Genomic DNA, 25309 nt, shown 5'->3' with positions numbered 1-25309 from the left:
AATTATGAGTCTGACGTCCTAACCACTTGGCCACCGAGGTCCCTTATAGTAGGCTGAGTTTTTTGGTTTATCAAGTGTTTGAACCGGGTATCGTTTTATTTATTTATTTTTACTGACCAGAATTACACTAAATATTTAATTCAATTTGGACATGTTGCTTGAATGTCTAAAACTGGTGTACAATAGTAATTGTTTTTAAAGAAATGTATTTCGGAGTTCCAACAAAGTACGGTAAACTTTATCAACTAAAAGTTTCTATTGTTTCCTCAGTTGTGGGCCAGTAGAAGATTTTTTCTACAGAACAGTTGAACACTTTTGGTTGCAAGCAGGTAGTTTTTTATCTTTCGGAGGTCATTCTTCTTTTTCATGTTGATTGGTATTCAGGTTTGGGTACGCTTGGTACACAGTTGTATGTTAAAGGTCTTGAATAAGCCTTCGATGAAAGGCAATCACCCCTTTGTTTTGGCCTGGACATGACGGGTTTCTGTTGCATTCTGTAAATCTAACTAAAATAAATTGAAAATTGTGAGAAGAAAAAAACATAAATACATTTTTTTTTATTATTAGGAGTTTCTGAAATGACCGATATATTTGTATTTTATAGTATAAAACAATTTCCTTTGATTATTCGTTGTGACATTTTCAACTACATTTTATAAAGGAAAGGAAAAGGGGACGGAAAGTTTTTCTGATTTCAGTTTCATTCCCCGGTACGAGATTCCATTACGAAGGCGATTGCTTCCAACGCAATTTTGTATTCTGGCGGATTTTGATCGTGATACGCCTTTTCATGTTTGAAATCTTGACAGTGACAGGAACGGACATCTAACGGAAACCCGCACACACACGTTCTGCTAAGAAAATTGCACAAGGTCAAAGACATGGCTCCAAATCACGAGAAACACACTTAGATCGTGTTTCTCTATTATTCCCGATATATATGTACATGGAGTGATCGGCCTCGCAATTATTTCCTTAAATTTGCCAAAATGTGTCAATATATTTTTATTTTTTTTCAACACGTCGTAACATGGACAAATTTGGACTAGAATCTTTCATATACAGGCACTTAAAAGTTTACTTGCAATTCGATACATGGGCTTACAGATCAATTAATCCATCTATATCTTCTTAAAAATTACTAATATTCGGCTAGTTTTCTTTTGACAAAATCACGCGGTGCTTCTGTTTCATTGCCAAAAAATAAATGTGTGAATGAATAGTGCTTTAAGCCTGGAACACACTTACCCGATAGAACACTATGCGACGCTACCCGGTGCTACCCAACGCCTTGTCACGTTTTGGTAGGGTGTACATATTTATGCGACGTCAAGCGTATGCCACGTACAGTCACACAGTATGTATCACAAATCAGTATCACAATCGCAAGGCCTCTTTTGTTCTTAATGCATTATTTTGAGCAAAACCTTGTAATAAATTGCTAGTTAAATTTTATGATCACAACCATATAATAAATTGTTTGTTAAATTTAATTGTTTTAAATAAAGTTATTCTGGTGTTTTCTAAATTTTCTGCCTAACTATCATAATTAAATAAATTTTATAAAAACTCATGATTTTTTGATCTCGTTTAATTAGGTATATATTAAAATAAAAATGTTGTAATTAAGATAACGACAAAATTACATATGCATAGTTTGATTAAACTACAAAAAATATGAGTGTCCTGATCTGACGCTACTCTTCAAAAATGGTGTAATTTTATGAACAAAACCATGAAATAAATTGTTACTTAAATTTTATGAGCATGACCATGTAATAAATTGTTAGTTAAATTTAATTGTTTTAAATAAAGGTATTCCGGTGTTTTGATACATTTTCTGCCTAACCATCAAAATTAAATACTTTTTATAAAAACTCATGAATTTTTGATCTCGTTTGGTTTAGTTTATATTAAAATAAGAATGTTGTAATTAATATAACGACAAAATTATATACATAGTTTGAAATAAACTACCAAAAATATGAGTGTCCCGATCTGACGCTACTCGACTTAAATGGTGTAATTTTATGAGCAAGACCATGAAATAAATTGTTACTTAAATTTTATGAGCATAGCCATATAACAAATTGTTAGTTAAATTTTATGATCAAAACCGTGTAATAAATAGGTAGTTCAATTTTATGATCAAAACCGTGTAATAAATTGTTAGTCAAATTCATTATATCAAAAAAATCGTATTCCGGTGTTTTGATCAATTTTCTCCCAAACCATTGAAATTAATTTTTTAAATAAAAACTAATTAATTTTTAATCTCGGTTAATTTGGTTTATATTAAAATAAGTATGTTGTAATTAATGTAACGACAATAATACATGCAGTTTGAATAAAAATATGAGTGTCCGGTTCTTTTCTCTTCGACTGTACTCGATGCTACCTGACGAAAATCTGGACAGTGGGGATCGCAGAGCGTAGAGTAGGGTAGCGTAGCGTGGCATCGGGCTGATGTGCACGGGGGTAATACATTCTTATGGAAAAATGGACTTTGGATTTGCGTCGGGTAGCATCGGGTAGCGTCGGATAGCGTTGCATCGGGTAAGTGTGTTCCCGGCTTAGGTTTTGATGTACTTTTACTCACGAATAATCTGGACCTCAGTATGGTCTGGATGAAAAAAAATCTAATTATTATTTTTTTAAATTTAATTATTATTTATTATGGTCGTTATCAGGGCAAAACAATGTTAAAGATGTACAAATAGACATAATTAAGTTTATAATAATAATAAATTTCTTAAAAGACCGACTCGCCTCCGACAATTCCAAGGACTGGACAGACAAAAAGACAGTCAGATAAAAGCCAACACTTTATTTAAGAGCTGCAATTCACTTTCGACTTAATATTTCACAATTTATTCACCGGACCAAAGTGAGTTGCACAGGCATGGCCATGGGAATTTCAATTTATTATATTGTGAAATTGCAAGTGTTTCGGAGGTTCAATTGTGATCTTTGAATCAGATAAGTTCAAGACTGGCAAAAAGTTTCACTTATCTTACGCCAATAATCTAAAGGAAACCACAAAAAAAGAAAAAAAATCTATAACCCAAATTCCTCCTCCGGTAAGTATCTTTTTTTTAATTTGCCAGCTTATATATAAAAAAATTGTCAATAAAACTGCTAGCTTTTAATGTAACATGCACCATCTTATTCAGAGGCCAAAGTCCTAACTTTTCTTTTTTAACTTTTAAATTCCTTAAAATCTTTGAATGTACCCAAGCATTTTACTATTAACATCTATGTAGGTTAACACGTATTTAATAGAACAATAATTTTAGATTATTATAGTGACCTCTCAGAATAACAAATAAAGGATTTAAGTTCAAAAATATAGTCCAAAAAGAAATAAAACATATTTTACCAAGTCAAGACATGCGCATGTACAAGAGACATTTCAGTCTCTTCTTTGTAGACTCGTAAGTTTTACTCCCATTCTTATAAATTTGATCCATAAATAAATCGATAATGATTTATCAAAATCAAGCCTGATGTGCTAACTTAAATAGTCAATTATATTAAAAAAATCAAGTATAAAAGTATTTATTTTGTAAGGACAAACACCAAATAAAACATTCCTTGAACTCGTTGAACAAGGAGAGTTGACAAAATTCCGTATTATAATTAACTGGATAAAATAACAATTTAAATGATTTTTTATTATCTCAGAATAATAAATAAGGATTTAAGTTCTAAACTATAAGACGAAACTTAATTTACCCAGTTCAAACATGCGCATGAAAAAGGGACTTTTATCTCTTCTTTTCTTTGTAAATTCACAAGTTTTATTCTCGTTGTTTCAAGTTTAAATTAAAATCATACCTGTTGTGTAATCTTAAATAGTCAATTCTAACATAACATAATCAGTCCAATAACAAAAAAAAATCAATTAGAAAAGTATTTATTTTAAAAGGACAAGCCAAATAAAACACTCTTTGAACATTGAACAAGCTGAGTTGACAAAAGTCTGCATTACAATTATCTGAATAAAATAACAATTTTAAATTATTATGTTAACGTCTCAGTATAATAAATAAGTATTTACGTTCAAAATAGAAGTCGAAACTTGATTTACCCAGTCCAAATATTCTGCCAATTTTTATTCTTGTTCTTATAAATTTGATTAAAATCAAAGCCTGTTATGTTATCTTAAATAGTCAACTATAAAAAAATCAAGTAGAATAGTATTTATTTTATAAGGCCAAACGCCAAATAAGACATTTCTTGAACGCCCACAGTTGCCAAAAGTCCGTCGTATAATTATTTGGATAAAATAACAAACTTTAAATTAATATGTTTTTGTCTGACTATGTTAAATCAGTTCAATTGTGTACAAATGTATTTTGAAAAATTATCAAGGCGTGCACGTTTTCATTCATTCACATTCAAAACGTCCTCCTTTTCGTCTATTCCCTTTCTTCGTATAATTGATCATGGATTTTCACATTGCTCAAATTTATTGAAATTCTTTCAAATATAAACGACAATCAGAATGTAATTATGGCAAATATTAAATTGGGGGAAAAACAAGTCAATTTGCGTCAATAAAAGAGAGGGTCGATCCTACTTTTGAAAGATGTTCGACGACAAGTTTTAACTATAATTCCGAACGTATTTGCGTTATTTTAAAAGTGCACATTAAAAATTAAACTTTCAGACGTAATTGCGTTTTTTAAAATATCTGTAAGTTTTAATTTTACGCTAAATATCTAAAGTAGACAAGTAGAATTTATAAATAACCCATGAACTTGTGAACTTGACTAATTTTGGTCCGCTGAATAAGAGGTCTATGAGAAGCACTGAATGAATGACTAGACTTAAAAAGTGTTCACAAATAATTTTGTCTAACGCCCATTACAGGGTCGAGCAAAGGGGTGTCGTGGAGTTTCGGCGAGGGCGAACCCTCCCGTGGGAGGATGACGCCGATTCCGATGCCCAGGTTGAAAAAGTCCAGGGCAACGGTGTCGTTTCTCCAGGAATCCGAGGAGACGAAGATGATGAACAACACGGAACTATGGCGACTCGTCCTCCTGGAACAGCTACGTCTCGTGAGGATGCAACAGCAGGAAATATTTGAAAAACGGATCGATATGATTGGAATGGGGATACACCAAGTATCTTTATATGGTAACAAAAACGATAAAACACTAATATGAACGATTTATAATGGCTGACTTGTAGTATTAACAACTTAAAAGAAATTATGATTGTACCTTGCTTGTGAAGTACCGTATTAAAGGTATAATACTGTTTTTCGAGTTTTCTTCTATTACCTGAAATGTCTTAAATATTGTGTTTTTAGGTCTAATTTTTCCAGCTTTGAGCATATAACCAGGAAAACTGCTCATTTCCGATCATTTTGGACTTCCTGTTCCCATCGTTTTGCCGTCTTCAGTGTTTGGTCGGTTTGTCTCACAAAACACTGATGATGGTGAGAAACTAACACCTCAAATTTGTCAGCTTCTGGGAAACACAATTGCCAGATTGCATCGACTTACTAATTAAATAAATATAGCTTTTTCCCGCCAAATTAACCCTCTTCAACTTAGAAATTGGACCCAAAGGGTTGTCAACCCCCGATGTGCTGTCACCTAGGTTCTATACCTCAGGGAAGTTCACCTACCCCCAGGTTGAAAAAGTCCAGGGCAACGGTGTCGTTTCTCCAGGAATCCGAGGAGACGAAGATGATGAACAACACGTTGTATTATGTGGCTAGGTCGCTAGTGTCCTCCTTAAACCAGATGCTCAGTCGTCACTTCACAATCAACGGGGTTAGACTCCAAGGGCTTTCGACAACGCGGTCATTTCAGCCCCTAGCGCATGAAAAATACAACCCAGCCTAAATCATCTGTAATAAAATCGCTCATATAAATACATTCACACCTATGTGCATTGGCACTCTCTGGTAGGTCGACACTCGGTATTCCTCCCTCGACCTACACACAATAATAATAAAGTGGGTTGGGATGGGAAGTTGGCGTCCGAGTGGATCGAAGTCACGATAGCTCAAGTGGTAGAGTAGCGGCGTATGTAGCCGAAGGTCGTGGGTTCGAATCCCGCTCGTGACACTGACGTTTTTATCTCAACCAATACCTTACATAAAGATTTATTAATTGAAAGAAGTTATTTGCTCGAAATATAATGGATTTAAAATAATAGGCTAATATTAATTAGGGCCGATGGAGTGCTTTCGTGAATATTTCCGCCATCGGCTCTAAACGCACACACTTGCTGTAGGAAAATTAACATTTTTAATATCAACTTTACCCTTTTTCTTTTCAAATTAGCTTTTATAAATTTCCAATTTAATCTGTTAATTTCAAATAAACATTTTTGAATTTTAAATTAACGCTATTTAATTTCAAATAAAGCTTTTTCTATTTCAAATTAACCCTTTTTAATTTCAAATAAGCTTTTTTAATTTAATATGAAAATTATTCCATTTACGTTTTAGTGGTTAATTGACCAAGTTACTTCTTTCAATTAATTATTCTTTTTATGTAAGGTCTTGGTTGAGATAAAAAAGTAAGCGTCACGAGCGGGATTCGAACCCACGTAACATAACAATATTAATTATAATTAAAAAATATAAAATCAAGTAAAAAGTATAGGATTCTTCTTTGAAAATAGCTACAAATACAATCTATTTCATAAAGGGTGTCCCGTGAACAGACGTCCATACTTCAGGAAGTGATTGTACACGTCAAACTGGACTAAAAAGTCCATCAAGTCCTTCTGTCCCATAAAATGTTAATCTTAGTGTAAATTGTGTTCCACCAATGAGCTATAGAGCTGTTCAATACGAATACGCCTGGAAGGAGTTAAAATTGCTGCATCGTCAATTAAATGAACTCCGAATAAAAATTACTTTTTAAAAAGAATTTTATTGTTAGAGCTATAACTGTTCAGACAGGGCTTATAGCAGAAAGTGATTAAAATTACAATAATAAGCGCATAGGAAGGGAAGTGGTTTTAGATTAGTTTTCAGAAGACATAGTGTCAGCAGTGTCGGATTACTGTTTCCTTTCCTGTAACTCCTCCCTCCTCAGGATTAAAGCTGTCCTCAGCGTTCACACGGTAGCTTGAGGTCCAATTTTGATGTTGTGGGATGTTTGCTTATCTCTTCTGCGTTGCTCTTAGTCGACTATGATGATAGCCGCTGTTTTCCTAGTCTATCTTTTGAAATGGAGGTTTTTGGAAAAAAATTGGTTTTTGATGAGGTTGGAATGGGTGGTGTTGTTGAGACGTTAAATAATGATTGGGTACGAATTGATTTTGAGGTCTAGGGGGATATTGCGGTTTCAGGAAGGCGTGTGGAACATATGTAGACTGGTATTTTCTTTGGTGAGGGGGTTCATAATTTGGTATTTTGTAGTTAGTGTGTATGGTAGTTGGTTGTCTGTGGGTTTTGTTTATAACTTCTAGGCTAGGGTTTAATTTTAACTGATCCAATACGATACTACAATCAATAATTAATTTACTTCTAGCCGTGTCTAAATTTTTAGGTTGAAGAATTTATAAATGAGCACCAAGTGTTGGGTGAATTCCGTGTATTAGTGTTCTAACAAGTGTGGCGTCAAGTTGGTCGATTAACATACTTAAAATAGGATCTTGCATGCCATCTAGTCTATACCTTGTGATCACGGTCGTACGTTTTTCATCCAGACGATTTAAAAATTCGATGGGGTGTTCCCGGTTATTTGACTTCATAACTGTTATTTCTGCTATAAGATCAGGAATTGTTCTGTTGTCAGCGAAATTCTTTTTTAGTGTTTTTATCAGATCTGTAATAGGGGTGACATTGTTATTCAAGACTACTGCTTCCGCAGGACCATCTAAGCGGCACATTGCAGCTCTGAATAGAAGCCAGTGATTTGAATCTTTTTCGATAATTTCATTCGCACAATAGGCAGTATAAATTTCATATATTGTGCCAATGAAATTGGGTAATTTATACGTTGCACCATCATAACTTGGAATGTATTTAAGGATTTCGGTGGGCAAAGGTTTTGATAATTCGTTATCAGCCATGGTTAATGTGGTAATATTTGATCTCTTATTATGTAAAAAGGAGTCACTTACTGGAGGTTGATTGGCAGGTTGGGAGTCTTCTTCCGATGATGATGATGATGATGGTGAAGGTCCAGATCTTCTGTTGTAAAGTTTGAACCTTAGGTGATTTCGGCCAGCCAGTCTGTTGTTGGGGTGAAAGACCACGAGTTGCTCTGGTGTCCTCTGTTGATGAACGCGGCGAATTAAGAGTAAAAACTCAAGTTGCTTTTCCGCGGGATTAATCACGCGAGTTAAAGACAATTGGTCTTTTCGAAAGAACTTTCGCCGGTCCCTGTTCGCGGGCGCCAATTAAATGAACTCCGAATAAAAATTACTTTAAAAAAAAATTTTATTGTTAGCGCTACAACTGTTCAGACGGGGCTTACAGCAGAGAGTGATTAAAATTACAATAATAAGCGCATAGGAAGGGAAGGGGTTTTAGAGTAGTTATCAGAAGACAGTGTCAGCAGTGTCGGATTACTGTTTCCTTTCCTGTAACTGTCGACAAAACATGCTGGATTTAGGCCTACTAATAGTTAATACTACCCCAGATATGTAGAGAGTAATATATGTAGACATGGAAAGGCAAGTTCCTATTTTCAGCCGATTTCTTAAGTTCGAGGCTATCATTATTATTAGATAATCGGGAAAATGTAGACGAACATCTCGTTATGCTAGATCTTATCAAAAGCTTTACTAATATCTAGTAGTACTACTCCAGCATGATTTTTCTTGTTGAAATTGCTAGTGAAATCTTTTACTCCTCATAGATGGTGCTGTGCGGACAGAGAGGGCTGAAAAAGCAACTGTTCTGACATTAATATGTCCTTTTATTCCAAGAAACTTCTTAGGTACGTGTTAGTCTTGGTTCTGTAAATGCTGACGGTTTTCGCGCTTACAGAAATGACAGAAAGTTGCCCCTACTAATGAGCTGTAAACACATGTGTTTAATTTCTCAGAGGTCAATTATCAACAATGTATAATAAACGTTTAATTGCTTAAAAAAATTATTTTTGGTTACGGTTAAAAAATCAGCAACTAAGATTACAAAAATAACGAAAGTTGTTCACGGGACACTCTTTATGAAATAGCTGTATTTGTAGTTATTTACAAAGAAGTAAATAAAAAAATCATTGCTACAAAATTTCACATAAGAAAAAACAAGAAATTGGACGATTTGAACATTTAATTTAATTTTTTGAACATTTTTGTTTTTTCTTATGTTCAATTTTATACGAAAAAGTCCTTTTTCTACTGACTTTATATTACTTTCCTTATTTCTTTTAGGAACAAAGCTTACAAGTAGTCAAATCTGACAGGAAACGGTGTCAGGCTTGTATTCTTCAAAAAGGTGGACATATTGAACATTTAATTGGGTTTTTTAAGAGTTTCGTTTTTCTTATTTTTTTCTCAATTTTAGACCAAGCAGTTGTTTTGTTTAATTTTATTACATTATTTATTTTAAAAAAGTAACAACAAAAAGCTTAAATTATTAAAATTTGTCGGGAAACTGTGTTAGGTTTTTTTAATTAATAACATGTTCCCTGTACATAGATAACATGTTTTTCTTATAGTGACGAATAGATTAATTTATTGATAACTTTGAGTAAACAACAATGAACTCAGAACTGACGAGATAAAATCAACTACTCCCTAACAAATCAATAAATCATTTTAAAACAACCCGACAACTAATTAATATATCATTTCAGTAACTTATAGTTTTATTTGTATGTGATAATTGATAACCACAGAGGACCAATCACGAATTTCGGTTTTGATTTTGGAAACGAATTTTAAGGAGCCTCAAACCCGTCCTTCGTCACCAAATCCGCGGTAAATGCCTGGCCACCTGTAATTTTTCGCAGTTGCGGTCCGAATCGAATCCACTCTCCATTTCTCCAGCTTTGTGGACCATAGCAATTAGGGGAAGGCATAATTCCAAATCGGTGAAGGAAGGACCTATTACAACCGTGGTGCCTGAGGGAGGTTGTAGTGGACCCGAAGTGGTCTACACTTTTACGATTGAATACTGTTGGGAAGAATAACTTCGTCCGCTGCCCGTTACTCGTATCGAGCCCTGTTCCACTGCTAGGTTACTTTTTTAATTAGAATTTCTTTTAGTAACGACAGTGGCTTTTTGTTCTGGCTTGAAGGGAGGCATCGTTGACCGCTTCCTTGGCCTTTTGATCCGGCAGTTCGTTCCCGAGTGTTCCCACGTTTGATTTCGCTTTCATGAAATGAACTACCGAGAGCATACTGTTTTGTAGCCGATACGGTAAAGCGGGGAACATACTTACCCGAGGCAATGCTATGCGACGCTACCCGATGCTACCCGACGCAAATCCAAAGTCCATTTTTCCATAGATTTTATTACCCCGTGCTCATCTGCCCGATGCTATGCAACGCTACCTTACGCTACGCTCTGCGATCCCCACTGTCCAGATTTTTGTCGGGTTGCATCAAGTACAGTCGAAGACAAAAGAACCGGACACTCATATTTTTATTCAAACTGCATGTATTATTGCCGTTATATTAATTACAACATTCTTATTTTAATATAAACCAAATTAACTGAGATCAAAAATTCATTAGTTATTATTTTAAAAATTAATTTTAATGGTTTGATAGAAAATTGATCAAAACACCGGAATACCATTTTTTGATATAATTAATTTAACGAACAATTTATTACACGGTTTTGCTCATAAAATTTAATTAACAATTAATTTCATGGTTTTGCTCATAAAATTACACTATTTTTGTCGAGTAGCGTTAGAACAGAACACTCATATTTGTATTTAAACTACATGTATTATTGTCGTTATATTAATTATAACATGCTTATTTTAATATACACCAAATTCACCGAAATCAAACATTCATTAGTTTTTATTGGAAAAAAATCATTTTAATGGTTTGGTAGATAATTGATCAAAACACCGAAATACCATTTTTTGATATAATAAATTTAATTAACAATTTATTACACGGTTTTGCTCATAACATTTAACCAACAATTTATTTTATGGTTTTATGGTAGTGTCAGACCAGGACACTCATATTTTTGTAGTTTATTTCAAACTATGTATATGTAATTTTGTCGTTCAAAACGAGTTCAAAAATTCATGTGTTTTTAAAAAATTGTTCAATTATGATGGTTAGGCAGAAAATTGATAAAAATACCGGAATACGTTATTGAAAACAATTAAGTTTAACAAACAATTTATTAGATGGTTGTGCTCATAAAATTTAACTAACAATTTATTACATTATTTATTGCTTAAAATAGTGCATTAAGAACAAAAGAGGCGTTGCGATTGTGATTGTGATTTGTGATACACGCTGTGTGACTGTACGTGGCGTGCGCTTGACGTCGCATAGTTGTGCACACCCTAGCAAAACGTGACAAGGCTTCGCATAGCGTTGCATCGGGTAAGTGTGTTCCCCGCTTACTTGTTTCTTCTGCAAGCCCTGATCATATTTTCCTGTTTTTAGCGTACGTAGGGCTACCCGGCTGTCAGTTACAATTCTCACTTTTTTAATAATAGATCGTTGAACAGTCATGAATATTATGCAGTATTATTAGAACAATCATCGGCTAATTAGTATTTTTAACTCGTAAGTAGTTTACATCGGCGCAACCAACCTGTCCCTCTTTCCTGCCTCCGTCCGTATAAATGGTAAAGCGTTCCTCTGGCGCGGAATCTTCCAAGAGTTCCGGAAAATCAGCTGGTTAGGTGAATCCATTTCTCCGGAGGAACATTGTTTTCCCACTCCGCAGCGTAACCAGCTTCCTCTATTTGTTCCGCCATTAAGGATTTTGTTGAACCTCTGAGGATATTCTTGTATTTTTAGATGGATAGGTGTCAAATCTGCTATCATGCACGATGCCTCGAAGGAGTGCGTTCCATATCCTTTGATTATTCTAAACGCCACGTTGAACACGTTTAACTTTGGGCAGATTTGACCTGTAATCTAAGCCGGAGCTCCTTATTGGAGCAGAGTATGTGAGTATGGGTTCTATGGCACTTCTACATAACACTTCCATTCCAATACACCTTAGCGGAATACGTTACGCTTGCATTCTTCAAGAAGGTGGATTTTGAAGAGTTATTTTAATTTTGTAAAGTTTTTTCTCCACGATCAATTTTATACCGAAGAGACTCATTTGTTTATTTTATTACATTCTTTATTAAAAAAAAGCAACATTAACAAGCTTAAAGTGGAAAAACTATCAGGAAACCTAGCTTGAACAAGACATTTTGTTCATTTCATTTAATTTTTTTTCGTTTTTTTTCTTATGTTCAACGTTATCTGCTATGTAATTTTGCATTCTGTTTGGTTAAAGTTAAAATAAATAAAAAATAGAGTTTTCAACGGTCTATCCACTGGTGTAACCAAATTGACAGTAGGATTAACTTAAAATTAACAGTGGGATCTTATGAGACATGAGGGACTATGGGATATGGTTGTGAAAAGTGAAATAACTCGAACATTATTATTTAAATTTTTTTCGAAATTTCTGGAAAGCATCCAAGGCTTCGAAATCATTATAATGTAATTTAAATAAAAAGGCATTTGTAGATAGGCTTCTAAGCATTTATTATTTATTTTATCGGCACCAAGAGTTTTCTTGTTTTTCCTAATGTTTATTATGGTTTTGACTTCCATTATTCTCTCAAACAATACCGAATATATCAAACAATATATAAGATTTAATTTTAAAACCTTTTAGACAGGACAAATCAAATCCGACATTTCGTTGGTGAAGTAAAATCAAGAACATTTACGAGGCACGCGATCTTTCAGATGAATTTTTTTCATGACATAACTACTCCTTACAAACCTTCTTAATTAATCGATTCTGTATTGGTATTTTTTTCGCATTTCTTACCCACCAATCATTACCTAATCCTAAAATCCTATAACAGATTGTTGCTTCAAAGTATGCGGCAATGCGTTCACAGAGACCGGCGTACAACAAGGGCGCATTCTTAGCCCATCATATACAGGGTGTCTGAAACATGTTACACCCCTTTATCTCAGAATAAAGAATATCTAAAACAAAAATTTAAATTGTAACACACGTTAATTTATAGCGTAGAAAACAAATACATAATCAAATCTATATTTTTTACAGGGTATTACCGAAATCATACCCTACTCTTTTATATCAAATAGTACCCCATATTTTTCTTTTACGATCAAACTAGATTTTTTCATATTTTTTACATTGATTGCTCACCTCTTTCTCATAAGAAATTATTAAACTGAGCACCACTTTAAAAACAAAGCTTTTCTCTTGCAATCCACCGGGCGATGGCTGAGGCGATCGACTCTGGTTTGAAATTCTCTCTCCTTTCTTGGACGGATGCCCGCGGAATGTGGCTACAGTAGGATACACTTGATTTTTCAAATAAACTTACAAGAAGTAGTCCACAGGTGTCATATTCAAGCTGGACAAACAATCGGACTCGGCTTTCTATCTATCTTTCAGGAAACGTCCAATGAAGAAATTGAAGGACAAGGTAGTTTACACGGTAGTGGCAACACCAAATTCTGTTCATTAAAAAAATGTATATGTAGCTTGTAATCTTAGTACATATTATTATCAATGCAAATGTGATCACAGTACGTTTTTTCACACGGTCACTTCTAATGTCAGCGCTCTACCCGGAGGACACATGCCATGAGAAACTAGCCAATGCGGTACTCAGTGAGAGGGATTAAGAGGCTAGGAGGTCTCGAGGTCATCGTCAATGAAGGCGACGTTCGGGTTCTCGGGGTGTGCATGTGTAGAGAGGGCTCGAGATTCCCGAGATTAAGATGGATCGAGAGGTTGGTGTGAAACTTTGGGAATCTGGAACGGATCAGTTGACAAAAGGAATGTTGAGGCCGTTGTAGATAGTGAGGTTAGTGACGTAGAAAGGAGCTTTGACGACTTGTTTGAGGACCTTTGATTTGAAGGATTGGATGCGCTGGTTGTTGGATGGCTTGGCAGAACCCAATGGTTCCAATCCGTATATTCAACGTGGTCGCAGTAAAGTCTTAAATAAGTTTAGTTTTGTGTTAGCAGTCAGACGGAAGTCGGGTCTAGTCTTGGTAGTTGTTTAAGTCTTGTGTTATGTTGTTGTGGAATCTTGTGTGGAGATTCCACATCATTTTGCTGTCTACTTAAAGTCCTAATTATTTGACCTGTATGCAAATCGGTAACTTTTTGTTGCTGATATACAAGACTGTTTTTTCAATGTGAATGTACACAAAGTGCAGTTTTCTTCATACAGCCTTGTCCTCCACTTTTTGCACCAGTCTTCGATAATGAGAAACTAGCCAATGCGGTACTCAGTGAGAGGGATTAAGAGGCTAGGAGGTCTCGAGGTCATCGTCAATGAAGGCGACGTTCGGGTTTTTTGTTGGGATGTTCTTAGATATTGGAGGTAGTTTGGTTCGAGTAAGAGGATAAAAGTGCTGCACCGCCCGCGTAGGTGGTGATAATGGTATCGGGTATGCAGATAGGACAGCAGTACAGATGATATGAAGGATGGGACCAAGAAGACTACCTTGGGGGACTTGCATTGGCCAGATTTCCAGAACTCGTCGCTGCACCTCACTCTGCAGCCGGGTCTGCTAGGTGGACTTCAACTTTTTAAATAATCATTAATGTACAGTACGGTTACATTGTACGGTAACAGTGTTTAGTGGTGGGTTTCATATTTCATTGTAGGATTTTCCTCCGCCCATGTATGGAAATCAATCGGTTCATATACTAGTTAAGACGGGAACACTTACCCAATGCAACGCCATGCAACGCTACCCAATGCTTCCCGACGCAAAAACAAAGTCCAATTTTCCACAAGATTGTATTACCCCCGTGCATATCTGTCCGATGCTATGCAACGATACTCTACTCGATGTTCTGCGATCCCCACTGTCCAGATTTTCGTCGGGTTGCATCGAGTACAGTCGAAGACAAAAGAACCGGACACTCATATTTTTATTCAAACTATTTTATTGCCGTTGTATTAATTACAACATTCTTATTTTAATATAAAACAAATTAAACGAGATCAAAAATTCTTGAGTTTTTATAAAAATGATTTAATTATGATGGTTAGGCAGAAAATTTATCAGAACACCGGGATAATTTTAATTAAAACCATTAAATTTAACGAACAATATTTATTACATGGTTTTGCTCAAAATATTCCATTAAGAACAAAAGAGGCGTTGCGATTGTGATACTGATTTGTGATACACGCACACCCTACCAAAACGTGACAAGGCGTCGGGTAGCATCGGGTAGCGTCGCAAAGCATTGCATAAGGTAAGTGTGTTCCCGGCTTTATTTGTGGTTTTGAACTTGTCATTCCACATGGTTTGTTGTAAAAATATGCGAGAAAAGTAATCCTTTTGTCATAATCAAAGGTCGTAACTCCTAAAATTTTTATTTTTTTAAGATTCTCCGAATTGTACACTTGTATATCCCGACATGTTTCTTTCTTTTTCGTAAAGAATTTGGACTGTAGAAAGGCGTAGTTGAAGGTTCATATCAAAGGCTCGAAGTGTATAGAAAGAATGAGGTTATCAATTTCGTTCTTACTTTTGTACTATTCTTACAAAAGTCTTAAAAATATTTCTATATTTTTCTTTCTGGATATTCTCAGTTGCGGGAATATTTTAACATAAACTTGCAGCTTCACTTCCATCTTATAGCACTCAACAGCCATGCATGCTGACTTTCTCTTCAATGCTAAATTGCGCCGTTGTTTTAAAAAAGTTTTAAAAAAAAGTGATTTCAACACAATAAAAGCCAAATGCAGACTGTAATATTGGCATATATTTTAAATTGGGGGAAGGATTTGTTTAGAGTTATGCTTTCAACTAATTCGAAAACAGTAGGCCATTTATTGAAAGTTCGCTCTCAGAAACATGCAATCTCAAAACTACATTGCTACGCTTGAACATGATTTTTACTGCAGATGACGCCATCGTAGCGTGAAGCTCTCCTCTGTCTCAGCAAGCGTATGACATTATTGTGACGTCAAACTCTCAGCAGTTTCAAATATCTCAGAAAATATCCACGTTGTAAATAAGATAAATTAAACAGGTTCTGTTGTTTTTTTTTGTATTTGTGTTTTTTTAATATATTTTGAAAGCGTATAACCACAATTTGACAATTATGAAGTATGTACTACTAAGAAAATAGAAATTAATGTTAACTTTGGAATCCAATGGAAGAATAAATTCCAAAGAATTATTGAAAAGTCGATTAACACGATTCGTGCACTAGAAGCAGTCGGTATCAATTGTTGATTTTTTCTACTCCGTATTTTTTGTCAAGTTTTGACAGGCATAGAGGAATTCAACAAGTTGTTATACGATTTGTCACTGCAAGACTAAAAATAGGCATATTCAGAAAAAACTGTGTCGATAATGCACAAAAGCAAGACAGGGATAAAGTTGTATAGACTGTCACACCGGAAAACTTACCGTTTAAATATACGTTAGGGTGTCGCGACTAAGTTCAAAACTACTTTGCAGTACGTTTTTTATACTCTCTCAATTAAAAAACATGAGCTATGCTGGGATTCGAATCCAGAACCGCTAGCGTGGTAAATATCAGTGAGAAATCACAAAAACGTTAATGACGTACCATTTGACTTGTCTTATATATTTCAACAATACTTTACAAACATTCCACTATATCAGTTCGCCAAATAATATTTTGCATTTATTTTTTATTTGTTAGATTAGTGGGCTTTTTTTTTCTTTTTTTTTTTTTTATAAAAAACTGTTTTTATCCTTTGAACTTTTAAAATTTCAGAGCTGGATTTGCTGGCAGAAATTTCTCGAGTGTTACAAGACAGAAGCAACGAAGTCGAACGGCACAGGCAACTGTTGCTGCATGTTGCAGATTTAAAACAAAAAGTAAGAAGACAGAAAATACAGGTAAAATTTGTAATTAAATTTGACTTGGATAAAAATATTGTTCAAACAAAACGATTTTTCATTATTTGGAATATAAACCTAACTAGCTTAAATATAATTGAGTACGTAAGATGATAGTTTAGATTAGATTACATAGGACCCGGCATCTTTACGACCTGTCCACCTGATCAGAAGTAATGTCTATTATGCATCTCCTCTTTTCTTCTTCTTTTTTTTAACCAGACACCAAAGCTTTTGATTAGGAATCTCAGCCACAACAGACGACGTGTTCAACCGTTTCTTCTTCTTGGCAATATCTGCACAGGTTTGTTTCTGCCACCCCAAATCTATACATATGCCTTCGGAGTCTGCAATGTCCAGTTAGCAATCCTACTTTTATTCTAGTCCTAGCACGTCCTAGATTTATTAATTCTGCCTTTAGTTTCTGCGATGTTCTTGATAAACATTTTCGCATGTCTCTGTCTTTACTAAATTCGTATTGAGCGGGTTCAGCGCCAATAGGTGTCGTTATTGAACTTTCCTTGGCCAATTTATCAGCCCCTTCGTTGGCCTGGCACCCAGACAAGGGTAATTTTGTTATTTTCTCCAATGTCTGACAGGGCTTTAATGCAGTCCCAAACGACTCTTGACTTTACGGTCGATGCGGCAATTCCTTCAGTGCCACCTGGCTCCGAGAAGATCGCTATTCTTCCATTGATAATCCCCCAGCCTTTTATCTCCCTGGCACAGAGTTCAATAGCTTATATGAATTCTAGTCCTTGGTTTATTTCCGTTAATGCCAGCTGCTGAGTCATATTCGGTTTGGGAGCCATTTGTAAATCAGATATGGTCGGCATTAACTGAGATCCCTTTCTCCCAGTCCGCTCTACAAGGTATTTTCATTAGAAATTTTTTGTCAAAACTGAAATTAAGGGTCATTGCATCAGTAGGCATTCCGAAAGTTCTGCCTAGCTGAAGCTCCCTTCGAATAGTTGCTCCTTGTTATCTGATTAGGCTATTGAAACCTGTCCCTGCATTAGCCTATGAATTCTGGCCTTGGCCTCTCCCTGGATAAAGATGTGTAGTGGTGGTAGACTTATAAGAACTCCCAGGACAGCCGTGGGGGTTGTTCTTCTTGCCCCAGTGATCTTCAGAAATGCCAATCTCTGAAGAGTTCTGAGGATCTGAAACGCCCTTAGCTGTAATTTCTTAGTTCACCAAACCACAAGATGATAGTTTGCCCGTGTATGAATATTTTTGGATAAGTAACAGGCGAAGTAGTTACTGTAAAATTAGATTTGCGAACAATCCTTTTAACATATTTTATTCAATTTTTACATAATTAATGAATTAATCATTCAGATCTAGCAGTTCAGTAGAGGGTTATGGGTTCCATTCTGGGAGTGCCTCAAGAGAGGCCCAATACTTTATTTACTATATACCAGTGATTTTCCAAAAATTGGTTGCGCAAAATTTTGCATATGAAACAGGGGTGATATCGACAGGGCCATTCTTCCAAAATACTTGCTATTGTACAAGTTAAATCAGAGGACAAGAAACTGGAAAAGTAAGATGGATCAAATGAAATCCGTACATATAAATTTGAACATTAAACAAACAATTGCATCATATTCCATAGCCTTTCATAGAGCTTTTTTAAACACTTATGCCACTGCTACATTAATCATTTGGTATCTAGGAGTCCGGTAGTCTTACGTGTTCCATTGTTGGAGTGCCTCAAGGGGGGATACTAGGTCCAATACTTTACTTCCTACGTACCAGGATTTTTGAAAAATTGGATGCGAATTACATAGTTTTTACGTGAAAAAGTAATGTTATCGACAGGACCATTTTTCAAAAATTCTTGATGTTTTTACATTCATTTATAAAAATCAAAAAGTACGTGTGTTAGAAATGTTTAGAATTATTTCCATTTACAGATAAATCAAATGTGGGCAAAAATGAAGCAAGAAGAACAGAAAGAAATTGATTTTCTAACCGCTGAAAAAGACAATATTGAAATGCAAATCAAGCAGGATCATATAGCAGGGAGTAAGGACACTTTACATAAAATTCAACAACCGGATGTGCTGAATTCGAAAGGAAACAAACCACCACCGTCTCGAGTGGTGAGCTACCTTATATTTTTGTAAGGTCTTCATTCAAATAATTACAAAAACTATTTTTTCGAGTGACAGGAATGAATGCCAATTATATTTTCATTAATTTTACTATAAAAGCGCAATAATTGAAGTTCTTAAACATATGTAAAAATTTCAGGGTAACTACACCATAATGGCTAAAAGACTGCAAGGTGAAATTAAGCATTTGGAGCAAAATGTGAATGATATGAAAGCAAGATTACAAACAGAACTGGAGGTAAAATATTTTATAAATGTTTGAAATCAATACAACCCTGCGTCCCACAAGGGAGCAGTCGAATACCCTATATTTTTTCGACTTGCTACAGCTGTATTTTGCTGAATATATAGTATAAACAACCAGTTTGGATAAGCTAAAAAAAGGTCCCAGTTTAACAAAAGTATACTGCAACTTGGAAGTGTCTAATTTTCCACACATTCTCCATTAACGCTCACAAAACGCCCTACCATCTTCCTACAGACTCATCAGCAGTTTTCCACAGATATCAAATAGCCCCAAAAGACTCTTTTTAAAATGTTTAATACCCATCCTAGATTCACATGAAATCATTCCTTCTCACCTTTTCGTCATCTGCCCCATCTACTATCCAGCATGGCTTCAGAATTGATTTCGTCAATCAAAAATTAAATTAAATTAGATTGTAACCCAGGCTTTTGAGATGGTCTGGCATCTATAAACTAAAACGCTTCCTACTCCTTACAACCTTATCCTGGAATCATATGTAACTGACCGCTGCTAAGTGAGGTGATATCAGATATCGGATCAACACAAGCCGTTGTCCTATAAGGGAGTACCTTTTGTAGGCTTTGACATCCCAACACAATCATTACCTCCCATGCAGATCATACTGCAATTCTGTCTTCTGACCCTAAGCAATCTCCAACATCCAAAGACACCTAGAGGTTAACAATGGCTGATGGAGAAAAACGAGGAAAAGACTAAGAAAAAACGTAAACAGTGTACATTTACTTGTTCTCTACTGTTCGTAAACAAAAGACAGCCACTTAAGTCTGGATAATTAGGACTATGTAGACAGCTGACTGCCATCTCCAAACAAGACTTAAGAGGCAAAAACGTAATATAAGACTTGAACAACTGATAAATGATTTATACAAGCGGCGCGGGGAGTAGACTTGAACCAAGTGGAGGCAGAAAAACTACCTGAAACACCCCCCTGATTACTCCCTGACTTTATCGTACGGTGGGATTTAGCAACATTAAAAAAGAACGAGACACCCCACTATGTATATAAAGGAATTTTTGAAGCCCTGAAAAACGAATATAGAGATGCCAGACCCGTCTTCACAGACGGGTCAAAAACGGCAGAGGGCGTGGGGTATGCCGTGTATACGGAGGGAGAAACAAAAAAATTGTCACTCCGTGTGTACACGGCGGAACTAAATGAACTAAATCCCTCGCACTGAGCATAGTAAAAAGTCAGCGTCACGAATCATTTGTAGTATATACCGACTCGATCAGTTCGGTCCAGAATCTCAGGAGAAGAAGCTCCGTGGACCCATTAGTAAACAAAATAAAACAACAATTAAAAGGGATCGACACAGTTGGGAAGAAGGTCGTATTAGTGTGGGTTCCCGGCCACATAGGGATAGCCGGGAACGAAGCAGCAGACAGGGCGGCCAAAGAAGCAGCCAGAGGACCTCACGACGCTTCCCAACCAATACGCCCAGCGGACCTCAAGTTATTAATTTCAAATACGATAAAAGAAGAATGGAAAAACCGCTGGGCTCGGAAAAATAGAAATAACCCTGCCAACCTATGGCAGGTTAAGAAAGACGTCGGTCCCTGGTTCACAGAAAATGGGTCAAAAAGAGAAAAGGTCATACTGACAAGACTACGCATAGGTCATACAAGAATTACGCACGGGCACCTTCTAGCAGGAAAGCGACCGCATAGGTGCCCATTATGCAAGGATAGAGTAACAGTCGAGCACCTTTTCAATTGTAGAAGGCTCGACGTTTATAGGCAATATTTTGGAATATCATCGGACCTGTGCGTAATCTTGGGGCACGGCAGCGGGCACAAATCGCTGTACCGGTACCTCAGGGCTATAGGGGTTTTCAAATGTATATAGTTTATGTGTGTTTGAGCTGTGCTTGTGTTGTGTCTGAAGTGTGTGTGCCGTGTTTGTGTGATGTTTATGTTAATATATTAGGATGAATGTGATTTATAAGCGTGAAAGGAAGGGGTTATTTACGCCGCCCCGCTGAACATCGAGTACTCTGGGGGAGTGAATGTGACCAGACTTTTACGTTAGTATTGTATGTTGTTTATATTTTACTCTATTGGAATGAATGTAATTTATGCATGAAAGGAAGGGGTTATTTACCCCGCCCCGAGGAATATCGAGTACTCTGGGGTGAGTGTGTGACGTCTGGAGAGTAAAAGTAAGTTATTAGCAAGAATGGAGTGGATTCAACCCCGCCCCGAGGAATATCGAGTACTCTGGGGGAGTGAATGTGACCATACTTCTATGTTTGTGGCGATATATATCTTATGTATTCTATGTTGAGTATCTATTCTTAAATTGACAACCTGAGGTACTAAAAGGGGCTAGCTTTTTAAAATAACGACGTAATATACAAGTAAAAGCAGAGAGCAGAGAGTCAGTAACCAGATCGATATGTTCAAATGGCTGCAGTTCTATACAAAATACGCGAGAAAGACAGGAAAAAGAAAGAATGCACGCGGAGGGCCGGCGATGACCTCAGCTGTTTGTCGGCCCATAAACCTTCCACTTTATATANTGGAAGAGGATTAATAAGTGTTGACATTCATACAAATGAGTAATCCTGTAAACGTAAACAGAATATTTTATATAGATTTTTTTTAATGAAAACTTAAAATCCTGCATTATTTTCCGGACAACCCAATATATATATATATTTCACCCAACCAAGGTGTCGGCAGTCAGGAGGCAGATCTCGGTGTTGTCCAGCCGCCGAGGTTGGATTCCAAGGGCTGCCAATAGCGAGGTCAATTTCAGCCCCCAACGTAATCAGTTCCTAAAACCAAACCCACTCATTCTTAAATACAATCTTTTCTATTTACATGCCATCCACTATTCATTTATTGTACAATTAATCCAATTCTAATATCACATTCACGCTAATAAATACATTCTCAATATGCACAAAGAAACAGGGGACCGAAAAATTTACTGCCATCCCCAAGCACAGTCCTCATATTGCGGGGCATTCCTACACGCTTTCTACATGGAACCACGTAATCGCACCCGTCATTTAAGTGGGACACATTGAGACATGCCGGATATACAGGATGTCCTTTTTAAATGGCCCGGCTGAAATTCTCTTGAACCAATGACGCTATCAAAAAAACAAAAACTACGTGTTTAATATTTTTTAGTCCAGTTACGACCTTATACATCCTAACGCATTATTTTAAAGGACTTTGCAGGCTGAAAACAAGTGCAATCGGAATATAAATAGGTCAAAAAATGACAAACTCATGGCAAAAAGTTTGAAAAAAACCGTTATTTGATTTACTTTTTATTAATCACATTCATGTTCGAACTGCCTGCCTTGCATAAAGATGCAAAGATTTCCTCTTTTTAACCAATCTTCACTTGTGCTCAGAGGGACCGGAGTCAGGGGAGATGAATTGACAAGCATTTTCTATCCTCTGCCGCAGTTCTTCAACTGAGTTTCTGGGTTATGTTTGGTGTAGACACTGTTTTTTAAATGGCCGCACAGAAAAGCCAAGTGGTGTTGAATCAGGTGACCGAGAAGGCCAACAGATCTAGCCAAGAAGTCTTATCCACCTTTCACGGAAATGACGATTCAAATAACCTCTCACCTGCAAAGAATCCACCAAGCAGGAGAATCAGTCTTTGTCGTTGTTGCAGAGGAACGTCATCTAATACCTTTGGTAAAACCTACCTCAAAAAATTGAGGCACTGAGCAATTAATTTGTTTAATTTATTTCCGAGAAGTACACACCAAACGTTGATACTATGAACCACCTGATGATAACAGAGTACGAAATTTTTGGATTTCCCTCACGTTTAAAGATTCCAACGGGTTAGTATGCCATTAGAGGTGAACTTGGATTCATGAGTCCATTGGATTTATGGAAGAACATTTTCTTCAGCCTCCCAAATTGACATTTGTGCAAGGAACGCCTGCCATAATCAGATTCCCTGGACGAGTTGGGAGCGACTTAAAATTGAAATCTCTAGTTTTATTTTTTCAAAAATCTAAAACCCTTCCAACATTTCGGAGAAAGGAGAGAGTAAAATAATCATCTGTTATAACTTTGTCATTTTTTGACCAATTTAAATTCCGATTGCAGCACTTTTTTTCAGTGTACAAAATCCTTTAAAATGATGTGTCACAATGTATAGGACCGTACTTGAAATTTTGAAGTTGAACTAGGCCTTAGGTGCCCTGTTTAATTTTTCTCCAAAATAAGGTAAAAGTAGGTACAAGGCTAATTTTTTTTTTTTTTTTTGGCAGAGTCATTGGTTGAAGAGAAATTCAGCCGGGCCATTTAAAAAGGACAAACTCTTAAAGCCGGGAACACACTTACCCGATGCAACGCTATGCGACGCTACCCGATGCTACCCGACGCAAATCCAAAGTCCATTTTTCCATAAGAATGTATTACCCCCGTGCACATCTGCCCGATGCCACGCTACGCTACCCTACTCTATGCTCTGCGATCCCCACTGTCCAGATTTTCGTCAGGTAGCAGCGAGTACAGTCGAAGACAAAAGAACCGGACACTCATATTTTTATTCAAACTGCATGTATTATTGCCGTTTTATTAATTACAACATACTTATTTTAATATAAACCAAATTAACTGAGATCAAAAATTCATTAGTTATCTTAAAGCCGGGAACACACTGACCTGATGCCACGCTATGCGACGCCTTGCCACGTTTTGGTAGGTGTGCACATCTATGCGACGTCAAGCGCACGCCACATACAGTCACACACCGTGTATCAAATATCAGTATCACAATCGCAACGTCTCTATCGTTCTTAATGCACTCTTTTGTGCAAAATAATGTAATTGTAAATGTAATAAATTTTAGTTAAATTTTATGTGCACAACCATATAATAAATTGTTAGTTAAATTTAATTGTTTTAAGGAAAGTTATTCATGTGTTTTGATCAATTTTAACTAATTAAATAAAAACCTAACCATCATATTTGTTTAGAAATCGTGAGATGCGGTCTGGTGTGATGTAGGTTTCAGAAAAACATTTTCTTTATCGTGCCAACGTTTCGATCTTTATTGAGATCATCTTCAGGGCCTGGGATTTACAAACATTGTTTACATTTCTAAACAAATATTGATTAACGGTCACTAATCACCACACATTTCTAACCATCATAGTTAAATAAAATTTAGAAAACCTCATGAATTTTTGATCTCGTTTAATTTGGTTGATATTAAAATAAGAATGTTGTAATTAATATAACGACAAATTACATATACATAGTTGGAAAAAACTACAAAAAATATGATTGTCCTGTTCTGACGCTACTCGACAAAAAGTGTAACTTTATGAGCAAAACCATGAAATTAATTGTTAATTAAATTTTATGAGCAAAACCGTGTAATAAATTGTTAGTTAAATTAATTACATCAAAAATCAAAAAATGGTATTCCGGTGTTTTGATCAATTTTCTATCAAACCATTAAAATTAATTTTTAAAATAATAACTAATGAATTTTTGATCTCAGTTAATTTGGTTTATATTAAAATAAGTATGTTGTAATTAATATAACGGCAATAATACATGCAGTTTGAATAAAAATATGAGTGTCCGGTTCTTTTGTCTTCGACTGTACTAGATGCTACCCGACGAAAATCTGGACAGTTTCGCAGAGCGTAGAGTAGGGTAGCGTAGCGTGGCATCGGGCAGATGTGCACGGGGGTAATACATTCTTATGGAAAAATGGACTTTGGATTTGCGTCGGGTAGCATCGGGTAGCGTCTCATGGCGTTGCTTCGGGTAAGTGTGTTCCCGGCTTTACTCTATTTCCTGTCTTGAGAACCCTTCCCATTACATAAACAATGATGGCCTCAACCTCCTGGCTCCTTAATTCTTCATATTGGCTGGTTTCTCTTAGCATGTATCCTCCGTGTGCAATACT

The 25309-nt window shown here is 36.0% G+C and overlaps 1 protein-coding gene and 1 non-coding gene across 2 annotated transcripts in view; both read left to right on the top strand.

Moving 5' to 3' along the window:
- Nucleotides 1-25309, top strand: part of LOC106672674 (golgin subfamily A member 2-like) — a 31109-nt gene that overhangs the window by 4546 nt on the left and 1254 nt on the right. Inside the window, exons 2-4 of the mRNA XM_014404282.2 lie at nt 16895-17019; nt 18939-19127; nt 19279-19377. Coding sequence (XP_014259768.1) covers nt 16895-17019; nt 18939-19127; nt 19279-19377 — 413 coding nt within the window. The remainder of the gene's footprint in view (nt 1-16894; nt 17020-18938; nt 19128-19278; nt 19378-25309) is intronic.
- On the top strand, nt 6011-6083 carry Trnah-aug. Its single transcript has one exon. It is a non-coding gene; the product is annotated as a tRNA-His (tRNA).

Source organism: Cimex lectularius, unplaced genomic scaffold (genome assembly GCF_000648675.2).
Source record: "Cimex lectularius strain Harlan isolate CLEC.00 unplaced genomic scaffold, Clec_2.1 scaffold218, whole genome shotgun sequence".
Lineage (NCBI taxonomy): Eukaryota > Metazoa > Arthropoda > Insecta > Hemiptera > Cimicidae > Cimex > Cimex lectularius.
Note: the sequence above shows the minus strand (reverse complement) of the source record. Positions and strands in the feature narration are given on the sequence as shown.